Below are 18,919 nucleotides of genomic sequence, written 5' to 3' on the forward strand. Positions count from 1 at the left end.
TCCCCTTCTGTCCCCACCACCCCATTAAGAGATGGTCCGTTGAAGTGGAAGGAGCACTGGACCGAGAGTCCCAGTGCAGCCCTGACTTGCTGTGTGGCCTTACCAAGTCACTTCCCCTCTCGGGGGCCCCAGTCCTCAATTGTAGGAAATGGGGGTTGAATGGATTATTCCTGAGGCCTGTGAGTCTATAACTTTAACACTGATGGCCCCAACACCCCGCTTCTCCGCCTCAGGCTCTCATGACGTCTTGTCCATGGGCCGGAGTGGCCTAGATTAAAGTCCTACCTCTGACACCCAGCTGCTTTTTGAACTTGGGCAGGTGCTTCCCGCCCCCTCCCCCTCCCCCCCCCCCCCCCCGCCGCGTCTCTAAACCACACTATTCTTATCTGTAGAATGGGTGTAAGGATAGAGTCTTCCCAGGGTCACTGTGAAAAACGAATGGGATCCCGTAGAGGGCTTGGCCTGGGGCTGGCACAGAGCAAGTGCTCAGTAGATATGAGGCCTTCCCTTCCCCCACGGCCGCCTATACCTACCAGCTGCAGAGCGACTTTGCTATCTCTGTGTGGTCAGGAGTGTGCAGAGGGAAAGTATCCTGGTAACTTGGCCAGAGCTCAGCTCCTTGCGGAACACCTCACGCAGGATCTGATCCCAGAGCAATAAAGCCAATCCCAGTCACAGCCTAATTGCAGGCTCCTTGAACCAGGCACGTCTTCCAGCGTCCTTTTGGTCTGGGCCGCCGTGGCTATCTTTGAGCAGCCGGGTCGAGCCAGTTCAACCCCACTGGGAAGTTAGCTTTGAAGCCAGGTTCAGGGCTGGAGCTGCCCTCCTGCCAGGAAGGGGTTGGTTCCTTGAGAAAGGGGGAAACTGGATCTGTTGAAATCACCTGAAAACCGGCTTGTTTTGACTCCCAGAGCTGGGTCAGTAAAGAAACACCCGGAGCCAGGCCAATTCCCATAATCACAAGCACCGCCCCGATTCTTTGGATGTATCGCCCACGCACGCACACACATACACACACATGCACACACACGCCTTGAGATGAAGGGAGAGCTATTTGGTTTTGTTAGCTATTTGTTTGGAAATCTTATCATCTGAAAAAACGTATCGTCCAGAGGACTTGTTCTGATAATACTAGTAATGCCAGATCAGGGACCCTGTGAAACAAGTTCTAATATGGCCACTTCTCGGCATGTGACATTGGGGAAATTATTTAACTTCTCTGGGCTTCAGTTTGCTTTTCTGCAAAATGGGGATAATAATAGCACCCTCCTTCTAGGTCTCTCGTAGGGCTCAAATGAGTTCATACGAGTGCTCTGAGCAGGCTTCGCATGGAGTAAACTAGTTGATAAACATCATCATTTGCTGTAGTACAGTCATCATTGCTGATATTCCCTTTCCTCAAAAAATACTCCACGTGTGTAATTTTCTTAATTCCAATTTAGGGACCGTAGAGACCTCTCAGGTTCTACCTGTGGGCTCCGGAAGGGTCTGAGACCCAGAGGAAGCTAACAACTGTTGGGCCAGGAGACCTAGGCTCAGCCTAGTCTCAGCGTGATTCTGTTAAGTGTCTGTGTGGCCCTGGGCATGTGGCTTTCCCTCTCTGGTCAACAGCACCAGTTTTTTTTCACCTGCACAAGTACAAGATCAAATTTTGTGCAGGTTTCTTTTAGCTCCAAGGTTTGCATTTCTGCAAGGTGAGCTTATCACTCGACACCCTGAGGCGATCCTTTGCTACTCTAGTTCTGGTGTAAGGTACCACATTGCTATTCTCAGGTCCCCGTCTGAGCCCTGAGGCCATCCAGGCTTCCCCCACAGGCTTGGTGACCTCCCTTCTCTGTGCCTCATTTCCTTCACCTCCTACATGGGGGTAATGGCAGTATCCCCGTCATAGGGCTGTTGCAAGGATTAAACGGCTACATATCAAAAACTTGGAAGAATGCCCTAGCACATAGTAGGTGCCAGTAAATATTGGCTGCTGTGCTGCTGGAGGCTGATACTGATCACATCAGAATGACATGGTCAACGTCTAACTTTCACTGAGCCCTTAGTAGATGTGGGACAAGATGGGCACACAAGCCCCTGAGGGTTTCACAGAAGAAGAAACAGAAGGTCAGAGGGCTGACTGCCTCACCCGAGGTTGCACCACTGGCCAGTGGCGCCCTCAGACTCAACTACCATATCCCTCTGAACGGCCCTTAGTACATCCCTCACCTCATGGTTGACAAGCCCCAGTTCCTTCCTTCCTTCTGAAAAAAAGCAGTAAAGATAATTCTTAACGGGGCTTTCTGAGTGTTTACTAGGAAAGTGTCTCCAGACCTCCCAGAAATAAACTCACCGTCTGTGAACTGGAGAAGGTGATTAAAAAAGAAAACAACAAGAAGGTGGTGGTGATGGTGATAAGGGTAAGAACCACCCTGTCATGGGAGAGGAGATAGCCGTGAGCGACATTTATTTGTGGATCCGTGAGACGGGCGGTGTGGGTGTCTCGCCCTTCACTATCTATGGCTTCAGCCTCTGGCCTGGGAAGACTCACGTGGAAGCCAACTCAAGGTCATTTCTAGCATCCTAAGGCATGAATGTGGCCAGGACCATAGGTGGGATGGCAGAGATTGGCCTGGTATCTAACCCGTAGGCAGTCAGTGATGGGGACAGGGTTCCATTTGGATTTAGTGTTGTGATCTGAATTCCCACTTCCTAATGTAGGAAGCATTGTAGACGTAACTCCGAGCCAACATTGTGGTGCTTTAGATGTTGAAATTCACACAATGGAATTAATTGCAGGGGTAAAATGCTGTGATAATTAACGATGATTGGGAAGGCTATTCATTTTACGTACAAAACAGTTATTAACGTTTGGGGACTTAAATAAGGAGATTAGTTCAGGTAAACATTAGAGAGGGAATTAGCTGAATAACTCTGGGGAAAATACTGTATTCTCTTTGATTCAGCAAATTTTTATGAACATTCCAACAATAATACAAAGCTGAATACTAGAGATTAGAGTGTATCACCCATCTAATCTTTGTAAAATTGATCTGATTGTACCAGCACTCATACATTGAAATAAAACAGCTTCAAGAACCACATTTGCTTTTTAGTTATTTTATTCCCTTTAGGCTCTGAGTTTCCCCTTCCATAAACTCAGCTAAAAGGGAAGATTATCTAGTATCATGGATGTGCAGATGTCGCTGCAGGAACAATGTAGGAGCAGAAATTTATGAGATTTTATAACATTCCAGATTTGTCCTAATATCTCAGAAGTTTTATTATTGATGGTGATCGGCCTATTCTCTGGCTGAATATTTAGCCAAAATGCCGCGCTGGCTTTGTAGATGTGGGCAGTGATTGGGGGGATAGATACTGCAGCGATACGTTTACGTCCAGTCCTTGTTGGAGTGATTAGGTCCTGCTCAAGAAACGTTTTCTGAGCACCTTCCAGGTCCCAAGCCCTGGACAAGCTGCTGAGGGTGGTGAGCAAGAAAGGTCCTATCTGTGCAATCCTCCAACTCAAGATACAGAGGGTCCCTGGACGGCTTGTTCCAGGTCCAGCTTTCCTACCGTCCTGCCCAGAGCTTCTGGCCCAGGAAGTGGTGCCTTTTCTCCTTTTAACGTTTATTTATTTTTAAGAGAGAGAGAATATGTGCAAGCAGGAGAGGGGCAGAGAGGAGGGGGCAGTGCTGATTGCAGACAGCCCGATGTGGGGTTCGAGCTCACGAACTCATGAACCGTGCGATCGTGCCCTGAGCCGAAGTGCCATGCTTAAAGCGACTGAGCGACCCAGGCGCACCCACCCCCCACTCCCCCCCCCCCCCCGTGGGTGCTTTTAACAGCTACCCTGGGGGCTTGTGATGCAGTTGAGACAAAGCCCCACCCTTTGAAAAACAATGGTCTAGAATTCCATGTTGAGGACAGAGGGTTAGGGGCCCCAGAGTCAGGGCTCAGGCAGGCTTCCTGGAGGAGGAGTGATGTCATCTTGAATGGTGACTAATGTTTAGCCAGTCAAAGGAAGGTGAGAAGGTGAAACCGTGGAGGTCCCAGGAGCACAGGGACTGAGGCGTAGGCAGTGTGTTTTTGGAGGGCAGAGTGTGAGAAAGTAATGAGCAGTGAAGCTGGAAAGGAGGCAGGGGCCAGGTGTCATGTCGGAAAGGTGACGCTGCCCTCACTCAAGGCAGAGGGAGGACACAGAGGTGGGGAGGGAGGGAGGCAGACAGTCGGGGTTATACTGCATATATCGCTACAGTGGTGCTGTCCATATCCCCCCATCGCCAGGCCCTAAGGGAGAAAATCGAGGCTCGGAAGCATTGGCTGACCCAGAGAGATCATGGCAGAGCCGGGTTCAGATACCTCTGCCCCGAACTTCCGGACTGTTTCCCAGCCGGAGTTGGTTAAACGAGATGCCGCTGATTCACGGACCCAGCCGCTTGTCCCAGTGCGCGATCTTATGGCACGTCCTCAGCAGCTTGCGTTTTACCTCAGACCTTGAACCCTGCCGACAGCAGCTCATTCCCAGTCTTCCTGTTTGCCTGGAATGGTGCTAGCAATTAAGGGCCAAAGTGTATCTCCAGCCTTGTGTGTAGGAATAAGTCGTGGTAATAAAAAGAACGATAATAGCAGCAAACATACCGACCCATTACAATATGCCAGCCACTGGATGTGGATGATCTCACTTTACCCTCATGACGCCCCCAGGGATTAAGTGCTATTATTATCCCCACTTGGGCGAGGCAGGTCAGACTGGTGCTTAGTCAAACAGTTAGTAAGTGGCTCTCCCATCGGGATGGACTGGGTTTTGCTGCAGTAACAAATGACCTCCACATCTCGATGGCTGACAGCAGCAAAGCTGTGGGTCCTGTTTCCCAGTACTTGTCCACTGCACACCCCGGTGGCTTTAGTCCACGCTGTCTTGGGCCTGGGGTGACAGAGTGACTTCCATCTGGAACGTTGCTGATTCAGGGCAGAGCAGGACACTCATCTGACTGACTCTTAAAGATTGTGCCACAAGTGATACAGCTCCCTCCTGCCTACGTTTCAGTGGCTGAAGTGGGTCACGGGGCCCCTCAGTTCCACAGGGCAAGGATGTCCTCTTTCTGCGGGGAGGGCCAGTGCAGGCAGGGAGAATCGAACCTGGTGCTCCAGTACCACACCGCAGAGGTCAGAGTCAAGTTCACAGGGTCGAATTCTGATGTCAGAACCCACACTCTGTGTCGCCACCTTGCCTTCCACTTGGCTAGGTGCACAGCGTTCACGCCTCATCCCACGTCTGCTGGCATGAATTTCAGCCCTGGGAAACCAGCACCTGTGGTGTGCATGGAGATGTTTTTTTTAATGTTTATTATTTTTGACAGAGAGAGAGAGAGAGAGAGAGAGAGAATGCAAGTGGGGGAGGGGCGGAGAGAGAGGGGGACAGAGGATCTGAAGCAGCCTCCGCACTCACAGCACAGAGCCCGAACTCTATGGGGCTCGAACTCATGAACCGTGAGATCACGTCCTGAGCTGAAGCTGGACGCTCGACCCACGGAGCCACCCAGGCGCCCCGTGCATGGAGACTTTTATCTTCCATGTTTCTGCCTCCCTGTAGTGAAGTAGCTGCAAAGGGCTGTCCTGAACACCTAGGAGGGACGTAGGACAAGAATTTATAGAGGTGAGCTGGCAGGGAACCAGAAGGCATAGCAGATCCTGAGCACCCAGCTCGGACAATAATGATCCTGCTTCCAGGATAAGATAACCCACGTGAAATACAAAGCACAGTGGCCGGCGAGAAGGAATTCCTCAGTAAATATTAACCATTTTCCCTCTTTATCATTATCGTCTGCTATCACACCATACGTTGAGTTGCTGTCCAAACTCCAACGTCAGCTCAGAGTTCGAGCTCGCGAAGACCTCACCGACCTGCCCTTGGTCCCTCGTCCTCCTCCTTCTTGCCCCACAGCAGCGAGGGCTGCTCGCCAGACGCCAGAGCCAGGCTCAGGGACACTCACAGCGGCCATTCTCCCGTTCGCCTGACCCCGTTCACCCCACGTGCCTCCTTTCTGCTCCACTTGATAGCTTTTAAGTGTCAAGTCTGACTGGTTCTGGCTATTGCCCCAAGGCCAAGGTCTCCAACTGGCAGACCTTTCCCGAGGGAGCTGGGACCAGATGGTGGGGGGCAGGGAGGGATGGGAAGATGGCGGTGACGGAGTCTGTGATTATATTTGCTACCCATTCTGGGTCCGTCTGTTCAAAGATATTTTTTTTGTGCTGCTCTTGCTATTACTATTATTTTTTTGTCTTTTTGTTATTCAAATCGCAACCCTGTTAGGATGGATCCGTCGGGTAAGTAGCACGTCCTGCTCGCTGGGATTTCCCAGCTGGCTTGTAGAAACTTTTCAGCTTTTTAAAACCGTCGATGGGCCCAGGGTGACTTTGGTACCTTGCTCTGCATGGCAGCATCGATCCCAGTCTTGGGGGCTGAGTGGGGCGGGGTGGCCTCACGGGCTCCCGGGCACAGCCAGCCCTAACGACCAACCTCTTTTCCCCCAGAACGGCTGAGGCATCCCGGAAGAAGAAGGAAAACCGGAGGAAATGGAAACGCTATCTCCTGATAGGCCTGGCAACTGTCGGAGGCGGGACGGTGATCGGTAAGGCCAGCCCAGGCTGAGCCGGGGGCATGTGGGCCAGTGCGGAGCCAGGGACGGTGCCAGGCTCGAAGCTAGAGAGGAGAGCGTAAGGAGGGCAGCTGGGAGGTGGCCCCAGCTCGCACTAGGTGCTCTGTCAGCAGAAAGCGCATTCATTAGCGTTAGAAGCATCCACGGAAGGCACTGGGCAGCTGATGGGGGAAGAGCCCAGTGGGCCGCATCTTCCCATCTTCACCAACCATGGATTGTTCTTGCAGGCGTCACCGGGGGTCTGGCTGCCCCTCTTGTTGCCGCCGGCGCTGCGACTATCATCGGCAGTGCCGGGGCAGCGGCTCTGGGCTCAGTGGCCGGCATCGCTGTCCTGACCTCGCTGTTTGGTGCGGCTGGAGCCGGCCTGACAGGTAAGGCTCCACAGGGGTGGTGGCCTAGGGGGGATTTTCAGCCAGGGGGGCCCGGCTGTTCCAAAACATGCCCAGATTCTCACCCAAGATGGCTCCCCCGGGGACGGAGGAGGATACGGCTTTTCTCACGCTGGGTCCCAGCCCCGCCAGAACCCATAGCAGGCTTCCCACAGACCTGCCCCAGGAGCCTGGCGTGGGTCAGAAAAGAGCTGGATGTGAGCACCTGCCCCTGTACAGATTTTCTGAGGAGGGTCTGATTGGACCTGCTGGTCTCCATCCAGGAAATCTCCAGGCAGGCCACCTCGGAAACACATGGGCTTCTTCATGTTCAGAGGCCATGAGGATACCCTGGAATTACCAGTGTCTCCTGGGTGGGTTTTCCAGATCATATGTGCCAGTAGCCCCCCAGTCACACACAGAGATTCCTGTTCCACTCCTCAGGTGGGGTCCATCCCTCCCCGTGTTGAGAATCATCGTCAGTTTGATCCGCTTTTTTGAGAGGCGTATATTACACCCATGACACGCATGGGCAGGAGAAAACACATAGAACCAACAGAGTCACAATGGACCAACAAGTTCCAGCCCCAGCTCTGCCACTAGAGCTGGCCAGCCTTTGGAAGCCTCTGACCCTTGGCTGTAATCGGAGACAATAATGGCACCTACCTTTAACGATTTAAAAAATGAGACATGTTTCCAGGGGCAAGGCAAATAGTTGGCACTCACTGTGAGTTTGAGAGCACAGAGAGCCACTCTCACTAATCCCATTCTCATTTTTGTATCTACGTCTTTAGGATACAAGATGAAGAAGCGTGTCGGGGCCATTGAAGAGTTCACATTTCTGCCTCTGACAGAAGGCAGGCAGCTGCATATCACCATCGCCATCACAGGGTGGCTGGCGTCTGGCAAATACCGTGAGGACCGGGGCCAAAGCAAAAAAGGATGAGGGTGGGGGAGTGGAGCGGGGAGAGGTGGGTGTTGAATAACTATGACTGCTGCTGTGGGCCAGACCCCAGCCTAGGCTCTTGCCTGTGGATGTCTCTAGAGGGTGGGGAGGGGAGCCTCATTTTGCAGAGGAGGAAACCGAGGCTCGAGGAGGTGAGATGACTTCATCCCGTGTCCATCCACCCATTGATCTATCCACCAATCTATCCACACATCCATTTTTCCACCCGCCTACCCACCCATCCATCTATCCATCTGTCAACCGTCCATCTACCTACCCACATCCATCCATCATCCACACACCCACCCATCCATCAGCCTTCCATCCACCTACCCAACAATCCACCTACTCAACCATCTCTACCCTTCTGTCCACCCATCTACTCATCCACTGATGCATCCACACACCCATCCATCCATCATTCATCCAGTTATCTGTCCATTCATCCACCCACCCATTTACCTAGCCGTCCATCCATCATCCATCCACCCTTCCATCCATGTATCCATCCACCTACCCATCCACCCACTCACCTATCCACTCATTCATCTCTCCACCCGCTCATCCATGTATCCACCCATCTATGCATCTATCCATGCATTTATCTATTATCTACCCATCCAACTGTCTATCAATTCATCCAGCCAACCACCCATTCATCCATCCATCCATCTATCCACCCATCCACCCAACCATCCATCTACCCATCCATCCATTCACCCACCCATTCACCTATTAATTCCTCCATTGAGCAATATTTATAGGGTATCTTCATACCACCTGCCAGACACTGAGCCAGGCCCTAGGAATTCAGTGGTGAGCGGCACAGTCACGGCCTCTGCTCTCGTGGAACTTACGGTCCCGGGTGGAAGAAAGACCACTGAGCAGTAATTACAGGGAAGTTCTATGGATGGCACAATAGAGGAAATCAGGAGTGTTTCTGGGGAATGAGGGAAAGGATCCTGGAGAAAGTGACTTTGGGCTAAGGACTGGGAGTTAACTGGGTAAGAAGGAGCAGGAAGTATACACTAAGTAAAGGGGCAGCAGGTACAAAGGACCACAGGATGGCTGGAACAGGGAGCTAGAAGACAGGAGTGTGGGCAGGGTCAGATCGTGCTGGAGCATGTGAGGTATGGCAAGGAGTTTGTATTTATCCTCAGAGCAAGTGGGAAAGAGCAAAGGATTGAAGCATATGGCTTCAAGGAGAAAGGACTTTTAAGTAGGTGTGAGATCAGTACATCTTGACTGCGTGACTTCAAGCAAGTTACTTAACCTCTCTGGGCCTCAGCTGCTTCATTTGTGAAGTAGAACAAATTATCTCTGCCTTTCAAGACACTTACAAAGTTTAAATTAAACAGAGCACATGGAAGGCACCTGGTTTCTCATTGACTTTCCGCAAACATTAGTTCCCTCTGCTGCTCTAATCTGAATCTGTGTTTTGGGGGAGAGGTCAACCAGGGTGGCATCGAGGACTAACACCATGGTCCACCCACTGCCTGGCTCTCTGTTGCAAGTGCCCAGTGGGAGGCTCCGTAAACAGTTCATCACTGAGAGAGAGGGAGCAGGGTGGGCCAGGGAATCTGGAACATTCCAGCCAGACCCATGCTGACAGCCTCCTGAGTTTCCAAATCTCTGGGCTCTGAGGCTGGAAGCCACAGTCCTTCTACGTGACACAGAAGAAAGCGAGTGAGAAAATGCCCCATCTCTGTGTGGCGGCCTTCCCAGGTGCCAGTCTCATTGGTATGTGATCACCAGGCCCCATCCGCACACAGCGGGCCTCTAGTGTCAGCTGAGCACTTCGCCCGTGCCTACCCTGAGTCAGACGTTTTACCCTCTCAATGGGAACTTGTATGCGTTACCTCCCGTGAGCCTCACATCCACCCCCTGAGGTGGGAGCCTTTCCTGTCCTGATCTGGCAGGAGGGCAAAACCCAGGGCAGTCACGTGAGCTCAGGGGCATGGCTAATGCAGGATTCAAACCCGTGTCTCCTGACCCACCCTTTCGTTGGATAGGATTATATGCAATAATGACCACTGCTTTGTAGGGAACAGGAACTAACCCAGGCACTAACCCAAGCGTGTTGCCTGCCTCGCTCTCTTGGTCTCTCACTCCAAGCCAGGGAGGTGGGCATCAGTGTCACCCCCATTTTATAGATGAGGAAACTGAGGCTCGTAAGGGCTGCTCAGGGTCCACTTGGGTAGCCAGGGACTGGGGCAGAACTCACCACTCTTCTTTCTGTCTGGCCCCACACCCCGTGTTCTGGGCCACAGGGCGATACAGTGCTTTACATGTATCGAATGCTATTCATGCAACATCTCACGTGAGCCCCACGACACTCGGAAGTCAGAAGGTATCATCCATTCTTACAGATGTGGAAGCCGAGGCCCACAAGGGCGGCCTGGCTAGCTGCGAGCTAAGCGACCAGGAAGCTACTGAGCCGGGTGCAAGCCCAGGCCGGTGACCCGGCACGGCCTACCTTCCTCCCCCTCACTCTGCCCACCGCCCCCCCTCCCCCGCCCCTGCTCTCCACCCTGAGCTGCTGCAGAGCCATGGCAGGGTCCCCGCAGAGCAGGGAGCAGCTCCAGGGTGGTCCTCGTGTCCGCATGGCGCCCTTAGGTAGGGATGACACCTCTGAGTCGGGCAGGTAGCGGACGTCCAGAACCCGAAGCCTCCGGGAAGCTGATGGTGCACATTCATTCATCATCGCATTTTCATGAGTTTTACCCTGTGCCACGTCACTGGGCTTTGAGAATCTGGTCCTTGGCAAACAGGCTATGGGAGACGTGCGTCACACAGACGGTCGCAAAAGTAAGCGTGTGACTGCAGGCTGTATGAGAACTTACGGCGGAAAGGCATTTGCTCCGCCAGAGGGGCCACGCAGCCTCCCTGTGGAAGAGGTGATTGAACTACAAGCTCAAGGGCAAGTAGGAGTGAAGGGAGGAAATGGTGGTTTCGGCGGGGGTGGGAGGAGAGTTCTGTTTTGGAAAGGTCACTGGGGCCACAGGCAGGAAAGCATGGGGCGGGGGGACTGGTCAGGCATCCTCCTGGGCCCCTTTCCCTTCTCCCAGAATAGAGTGACAGCATGATGTGTGCATGTCCCTGTCTGTGCCCAGCCAGAGGGCTGGATGCCTCAGTTTCCTCAGTTATAAAATCAGGCTAATTTGGGGGCGCCTGGCTGGCTCAGTCACTTAAGCATCTGACTTCAGCTCAGGTCATGATCTCACGGTCTGTGAGTTCGAGCCCCACGTCGGGCTCTGTGCTGTCAGTTCAGAGCCTGGAGCCTTCTTTGGATTCTGTGCCTCCCTCTCTCTCTGCCCCTCCCCCACTCACGCTCTGTCTCTCAAAATATGAATAAACGTAAAAAAAAAATTTAAATCAGGCTAATTGTGGCACCCTATTTCAGAGGCCGTGAGGTGAAATGTGTTTCTGAAGGGCAGGGCGTAAGTGAGGCATTGATGAGGGAGGGGCTGGGAAGGAGGCAGGGGCCACATCACAGAGGGCAGAGGGCTACAGTGTCATGCAGAGAGGTGACACTATCCTAGGGGCAGAAGGAGGGCACAGAGCAAGGAAAAGGAGGGAGGCAGACAGTCGACATACTTCCTGCTTGACGTTGGTCACTGTGGTGGTGCTGTCCACATCTCCCCATTAACTCGTCCCTAAGTGAGAAAAACGAGGCCCAGAAGCATTGGCTGACCCAGCAAGATCGTGGCAGAGCCGGGCTCAGATACATCTGCCCCAAGCTTCCAGACTGTTTCCCAGCCCGAGCTTGTTGAATGACCTGCCACTGGTTCACAGAGCCAGCTGCCCGTCCCGGTGTGCAGTGCATGTTCCTGTTGTATGTCCCCGGCAGCTGATGCCAGAATTTCTGCACGGAGAGACAGAGTAGCACTTCACGTGCACGGAAGTTCGAAGACTTCATTCCTACCCACTTTATAGAAGGAGATAAATACTCATCTCCTACTGCACAGATAAGCGCAGTAAGGCTCAGGGTAGGAAAGTGGTATGCCCGGGTCACCCGGCTACTACTGAATGCACAATTGGGACTTGAACCCCAGCCTGCTGACTCACAAGGTGGCGCTGCGCTCTGTCTGCTCTGCTAACAGCTGACGCTCAGCAGCGGGGGGGAGGGGCTCTGTCTCCCCACAAGGGCAAGCGGTCCCCTGTCACCACCTGTCTGGGAAGGTGGGGTGGGCCACCCTCTGTCACAGACAGGAGAGACACCCCCCCCCCCACCTACCTGCGTTCTCCCCTAGGTACCTTCAGCGCCCCGTGGGCGGCCTTGGCCCGCAGCCGCGAGCAGTACTGCCTGGCTTGGGAGGCCAAGTACCTGATGGAGCTCGGCAATGCCCTGGAGACCATCCTCAGTGGTCTCGCCAACATGGTAGCCCAGGAGGCCCTGAAGTACACAGTGTTGTCTGGTAAGCACCCCCCGACCCGGCCACCACCGCCAGCAGCAGGCCCACAGCTCCCAACTCACACCAGTAGCATATCTTTGCATGCCTGAGGCCCCTGGTGAGCCGGGTGACCCTGGTGCTGGGTCTTAGGAACACAGAGAGGTTAAGACTGCATTCCTGTCTATCAAGTTTATGGTCTCTGTGGGGAGGCGACCGGTAAACAGCCAATCACGTTGTCACACGGCATATCAGTTAGCTATTGCTGCATGACAAGCAACCCCAAAACTCAGTAGCTTAAAACAGCAATCATTTCTCATAATAGCTGAGAAGTCGTAAGGCTTCATTTGGCTGATCTCAGGTGGGCCTGCTCATGCGTCCGTGGGTCAGCCAAATGTCCGCCGATCTGGGCTAGCCTGGTCTGGGGCAACTAGGACAACTCGGCCCTGCTCCATTTGTCTCTCACCTCCTCCTGGGATCAGCAGGCTAGCCCACACCAGTGCTAGAAGTGCGTGAGAGGGGGCGCCTGGGTGGCGCAGTCGGTTAAGCGTCCAACTTCAGCCAGGTCACGATCTCACGGTCCGTGAGTTCGAGCCCCGCGTCGGGCTCTGGGCTGACGGCTCAGAGCCTGGAGCCTGTTTCCGATTCTGTGTCTCCCTCTCTCTCTGTCCCTCCCCCGTTCATGCTCTGTCTCTCTCTGTCCCAAAAAATAAAATAAACGTTGAAAAAAAAAAAAAAATTAAAAGAAGTGCGTGAGAGCCTGGACCCAACGCACAAAACCGTTTCAAGCTTCACGTCGACTAATAGCTCATTGGCCTAAGCAACTCACATGGCCAAGGCTAGAGTGGAGGGCAGGGCAGGGGCAGGGGCCCGGGCCCTGCAGAATTATAACACAAAGCGGGAGGATACAGGGTCGGGTGACAAACTGAGGCCATCTTTGGCATCTCACTGATGACCGATGCTTGAACAGAAGGAATTTAGTCCATGAGTCAGAAATGCACGAGCGTCAGCTTTCTTCATTGCTCTAATAGCAGTTTGACAGCACTTGGAAAACTTAACCGGTTCCAAGTTCAAGACTCTGCACACATTCACTCGGGCATCCATTGGCCAGCCCGCCACTTCCCGAGAAGGACCTCCGCCCACTGCTTTCATCACTGATCTCCCACCTCCCCAGGCATCGTGGCTGCCCTGACCTGGCCAGCCTCACTCCTCACTGTCGCCAACGTCATCGACAACCCCTGGGGCGTGTGTCTCCATCGATCCGCAGAGGTTGGCAAGCACCTGGCCCACATCCTGCTCTCCCGGCAGCAGGTACCTGGGCTGTTGGGGGAGGTGCAGGGAAGTAGGGAAGTGTGGAAACTGACTTGTGCACAGATGTCAGCCCTAAAGACAAGCCCACATGGAGGTAGTCTAGTGGCTTTTTGGGGGTGGATGGCCTTCACTGCCCCTACAGTCCAAGTCACAAGAATATCCCAGGAAGGACCAGTGAGAATTGTAGGTTGTGCGTTTCTCGCAGGTAGTGAGGTGAAGACTGAATAACAGGGACGTTGAGGGAAGGGACAAGGGCAGGTGTTCCCTCCTGGAAGTCTAGAGCCACCATCTGAGCAGATGTCCCGTGGTCCAAATACCGTGTAAAATGATCAGGAAGATAAACAATCAGAACACTTTTAAAATTTGAATCCAGTACCTACCAGGGAAATGAAACTGATGCCCCCCCCCCCCCCCCCCCCCCGTAACTTCAGAATAAACTTGAGTAAATGGAAACAGAAGTTTGGGGAAAAGTTCCAGAGATGACTGTGCGGTTAGGGTTAGTTTTAGCGGCGAGAGAAAACCCCAAATAACGGTGGCTTAAGCGAGGTGGGAGTTTATTGCTCGAGGAGAAGCCTAGGAAGGCAGTCTTGCGCTAGAACACTGTGCCATGGCAAGGCAGCCCAGGGCCGTCTGGCTTGTTGCTCTGCTGTAGGGGGTCTTGACCTCGTGGTACCAGATGCCAGCATCCGCCCGCCAGGTAAGCAGGAAAAAGAAAGGCCTTGTAGCCTTTCCACTGACGTCTCATTGGCCAGACCCTCACCGTAGGACCACGCCTACTGCCGCAGAAGCTGGGGGACGCCGTCTTTATTCTGGGTGTCAGTGAACCCAGCTGGAATTCAGCTATGGGAAGGGGAGGATGGATATTGAGGGACAGCTAGCAGTTTCTGCCACAGCGGGTAAATTGCTTGAGACCCCAAACCCCCATCTGATTTCTGTGTCTGTGCCAGAAGAAATAGGGAGGTCCCGTGACAGGTTTGGAAGTAAGGCAGAGACCAGAGTGGCCTCGGCTTAAACAAGGTAGACATTTATCCCCTCCCGTGGAATAGCCCGGGTATCAGCATCCAGGGCAATGCGATGTGTATTCGTTTGCTCGTGGTGCTGTAACAAACTACCCCAGACATACTGGCTTAAAACAACACAAATTTATTATCTTACAGCTCTGAGGTCAGAAATCTAAAAATGGCAGGGGGGTGGGGAACCTGGGTGGCTCAGTCGGTTAAGCATCCAACTCTTGATTTTGGCTCAGGTCATGGTCTCACGGTTCGTGAGTTCAAGCCCCACGTTGGGCTCTGTGCTGACAGCTCAGAACCTGCTTGGGATTCTCTCTCTCCCTCTCTCTCTGCCCCTCCCCTGTCCGTGCGCGCTCTCTCTCTCTCTCTCTCTCTCTAAGTAAATAAATAATAGGGGTGCCTGGGTGGCTCAGTCAGTTGAGCACCTGACTTCAGCTCAGGTCATGATCTCACGGTTCGTGGATTCAAGCCCCACATGGGGCTCACTGCTGTCAGCCTGGAGCCTGCTTCGGATCCTCTGTCCCCCTCTCTCTGTGCCCCTCCCCTGCTCTCTCGCACTCTATTAAAAATAAATAAACATTAAGGAAAAATAAATGAAAATCTAAAACGCGGGCCCGCGTTCCTTATGGAGGCTCCAGGGAGCATCCACTTCCCTGCCTCCCCCGGCTGCCAGAGGCCACCTGCTGTCTTTGGCTGGGAGCCCCCTTCCTCCGTCTTCAGAGCCAGCAGTGTGGCATCTTCAGATCTTTCTCTCTGTCCCTTGCTTCTGCCAGCAGGTCACCTGTCTGACTCGGACCCTCCTGCCTCCCCCTTTGTCATATAAGGTGGCATTCACAGGGCCCACGGGTTAGGATGGGACCGTCTCCCGGGGGCTGTCACTCTGCCTCACGTGGGTGGCTTTCAACGTCATGGCCACACATCCTCAGCGTTCAGTCTCTCCTTCAGTTCGAGATGGACATTGCAGACAGTTGGAGGCAGGCAAGTGAAGGGAAAGGCGTAGACACACAGTTGCTTCCCCTCTCCTCCCTTGGCCATCCCTCGCTGCAGGGGAGTCGGAGAAACTTCGTCTCTGGTCGAGGAGCTGTGTGCCAGCAAAACTCAGGAGTTTGTTCCCAGGGACCCAGGGAGAGTGGGTGTCGGGGGATGGCCAGCAGCCGTTGCCACAAAGTTCCTGCAGGACGGGGATACTATTTGATCAAGGGTTTCCTGTTGTCGTAAAGGGGGCGGGGGTGGGGAGAGGGGGGATACACATTTTGGCACAAAAACAAGGAAAAGGAATAGACTGGCAGGACCCGACTGGACCTTTTGGAGCTCCTCTGCTCCTTCCTCCTCCTTCCATGGAGAACTTGCACCCAGACACCTCAGGGAACTTTCTTCTTCTTACGAGTTGCCTTTTCCGCGAGTTCTTTAGTCAGAAGATTCCCCTTGTCCCCATGTCGAACTTACTGCCTGATTTCATGTCCCCCCTTTCTATCTAGAAACAGAACAATTATCCCTCACCTGTCTCTGCCTCTTTACCTGTCATCACCCCTGGGGGTACCTTCCTCCTCCTCTTCCTGGCTCCAGAAGGGCCCCGCTATCCTGCAGTCATTTGCCACCTGATAGTTGAGTCCTGTCCCCTGGGGGAGAAGAGACAGTGGCCGGATGATGGTTGGAGATGAAAGGGAATTAACCCAGCCAGAGGCTGCCTGCAGTTCCACAGCAGGTGCACTCCTGCATGAATGAGGGCCCTGCCCGTCCTGATTAAGACATCAGAGCTCTGGGGGTGCCTGGGTGGTTCATTCGGTTGAGCGTCCGGCTCTTGATTTCGGCTCAGGTCATGATCTCAGGGTCAGGGGATCAAGCCCTGCATCAGGCTCCGCACTGAGATTCCTTCTCTCCCTCGGCCCCTCTCCCCCACGCTCTCTCAAATAAGATTAGTTAATTAATTAAGACATCAGAGCTCCAGGACAGGAATAGCACATGCATGATTCATTCAGCGTGAGGCGGGCACCAAGGGGTGTGCAGGGGGCCGTCCTTGTCAGGGCTGATGCTTTGCCGGAACTGGCTGTGCATCCCCCAGACACCTGTGTCCTGTCTCCCCACAGGGCCGGCGACCTGTCACCTTGATTGGCTTCAGCCTGGGAGCCAGAGTCATCTACTTCTGTCTGCAAGAGATGGCTCAGGAGAAAGGTGAGTCTGGCTTGTCACGGATGAAGACCCTTCCCAAGCTCATCCCCCAGGCGGGAGGTTCTGGGCCAGGGGTCACGAGCCTTGTGAATGTGTTTCCAGTTCTTGGTGATAGTCGTTAAAAGTTAAAAATAGTTTGACAATAGACAAAACGGTGAAGTCGTTTGGAAAATGGTTTGGTTTTTCTCTGTACGCAAATTCGAGTGGATGCGAGATGGTCCTATGATAATGGCATTGCCCTGGTGTTCTCATGTGCGTTCTTGCGTGGGAGCGAAGGGAGCTGGACGAGAAGTCTGAAATCGAGGCATCGGCAGGGCCACGTTCCCTCGGAGGTTCTAGGGGATGATCCTTCTTTGTCGCTTCCGGCCTCTGGTGTGGCTGGCGGCCCTTGGCCCTCCCTGGCTTGTAGATGCGTCCCTCCCTTCTCTGCCTGAATCCTTAAATCTTCTCCTTCCTATCTTCTCATCTCTTCTCTTCTCTTCTCTTCTCTTCTCTTCTCTTCTCTTCTCTTCTCTTCTCTTCTCTTCTCTTCTCTTCTCAGGACAGTCTCATTGGATTTAGCCCCCCCCCCCCCCCAAAGCCAGCATGATCTCATCTCAGGATCCTGAACTTAATTACGTTTGCATAATTCGATTACATCTGAAGACACCGTTTCCAAAGACGTTGTCATTCACGGGTGCCAGGTGGATGTATCTTTGGGAGCTAGCCTCCACAGACACCTTTGGGTGTGTGTCGTGCCGTCCGGGGACATACTTGGAGTGCTGAGGCAGTGGAAAGCTTGAGTGCCATTGCTCCGGGCCTTGGTGGGTGAGGTCTCCAGGACAGAGTGCTGGTTTGGGACAGCCCGGAGGGGACGACTGGGGGAGTCGGGTGCAGAGCCCGGGGCGCTCGGAGTGGTCCACGGTCTGCGGGGCCCAGACTTAACGTCTCCTGGGGGAACACAGCAGCAGTAGGACCCTGGAGCAGGAGGAGGCACTGAGACGGTGACTCCTTGGCCTGGGAGCAGAGGGTGGCTGGCAGGGAGGGCCAGAGTTCCGCCCAGCGGTCTCACTGGGGGCTGCCTCGAATGCCTCTCTGGGCGTCAGCTCCCCGACTTCGAACTCCGTGGAGTTCTGCTCAGCCGCGTGCTTGTTCTGGGGTGCCCTGCTTATCGTATGGTATTTCTGCAAATGGCAAAACCCACGGTTGACCAGATTCAGCTCAAGGTATATCGCTTTGCAGCTTCTGCTCTTCAGAGCTGCTGCTGGCCTGAGGCCAGCCCCGAAGGAGGCCCCTGGCCGCTCCCCGGCCGGCCCGAGTGTGTGACCGGATTGCTGGCTGGTTGCCAGCAAGCAGGGAGGGGCGGGAATGCCCGCCGCTGGCCGGACCTGAGGGAGCCGGACGTGTCGGGCTGACCCAGGTTATTTGCAGTGCTGGCAGCCCCGGAGGGCCTGGGAGAGACCCTGGAGCTGAGGGGCATGACTCATTCCTGCTTCTTCTCTTTTGCTAAAATGGTCCCCCACCTTGGACTGAGGACCAGAGCTATTTTCCTGGTTACACGGGCAAGGTGGATATGCCGTCCTTGGCATTTACCATGGAAAGGCCAAGCCCTGTGTGTCAGGCCTGCAGATGAGCCTCGTGTCTTCTCTGTGTCATTTTGGAGGACCCCCCTCACCCCCACTCCCCTGTAGCTTTCAGCAGCCCCCGCCCCCCCCATCACCCGGTGTTGTCTGCATCACTAAGCAACGAGGAGGTAGCTCTGTCCTATTTCCAGGAGCTTTGGGTAACCTGGGGCCACCATGCAGAAGGGCCTGGGGAGCCAGCTCGGAGCTGCGTTCACCAGGAAAATCCAGGCTGGGGTCAGAGTTCAGGCAAAAACCACGGAGGAAGCAGGGCTGAATCTGGGGCTCCGGTGAAACTGAGTTTCCACTTACACCATGGAGAACATTGTACTTTTCCTTTCTGTATAAATTCTTCCCCTACCCAGGCATCACCAGAGCAGAATGAGTCAAAAAGACATCCCTTACCTGCCTTTCCTACTCTACCTGGTACAAATAATCCACCTGGGGGGCTCCTGGGGGGGCTCCTGGGGGGCTCAGTC

At 53.8% G+C, this 18,919-nt stretch overlaps 1 protein-coding gene and 1 long non-coding RNA gene across 10 annotated transcripts in view; one reads left to right on the forward strand and one right to left on the reverse strand.

The window, feature by feature from the left end:
• Positions 1–18,919, forward strand: part of TMCO4 (transmembrane and coiled-coil domains 4) — a 104,158-nt gene that overhangs the window by 36,905 nt on the left and 48,334 nt on the right. For all 9 annotated transcript variants that reach the window (XR_009606941.3, XM_060621385.3, XM_060621384.3 and 6 more), the window contains 6 exons: positions 6,520–6,617; positions 6,872–7,015; positions 7,807–7,926; positions 12,212–12,376; positions 13,524–13,660; positions 16,758–16,842. Coding sequence is in view for 8 of the 9 variants with exons in the window: in XM_060621385.3 (XP_060477368.2) it covers positions 6,520–6,617; positions 6,872–7,015; positions 7,807–7,926; positions 12,212–12,376; positions 13,524–13,660; positions 16,758–16,842 (749 nt within the window). In the remaining variant the exon portion in view is untranslated. The remainder of the gene's footprint in view (positions 1–6,519; positions 6,618–6,871; positions 7,016–7,806; positions 7,927–12,211; positions 12,377–13,523; positions 13,661–16,757; positions 16,843–18,919) is intronic.
• Positions 17,503–17,772, reverse strand: LOC132670982 (uncharacterized). The gene is made up of 2 exons (XR_009606942.1): positions 17,698–17,772; positions 17,503–17,591 (listed from the first exon to the last, which is right to left on the reverse strand). It is a non-coding gene; the product is annotated as an uncharacterized LOC132670982 (long non-coding RNA).

The sequence above is a fragment of the Panthera onca genome, chromosome C1 (genome assembly GCF_046562875.1).
Source record: "Panthera onca isolate mPanOnc1 chromosome C1, mPanOnc1 haplotype 2, whole genome shotgun sequence".
In the NCBI taxonomy this organism is placed as follows: Eukaryota; Metazoa; Chordata; class Mammalia; order Carnivora; family Felidae; genus Panthera; species Panthera onca.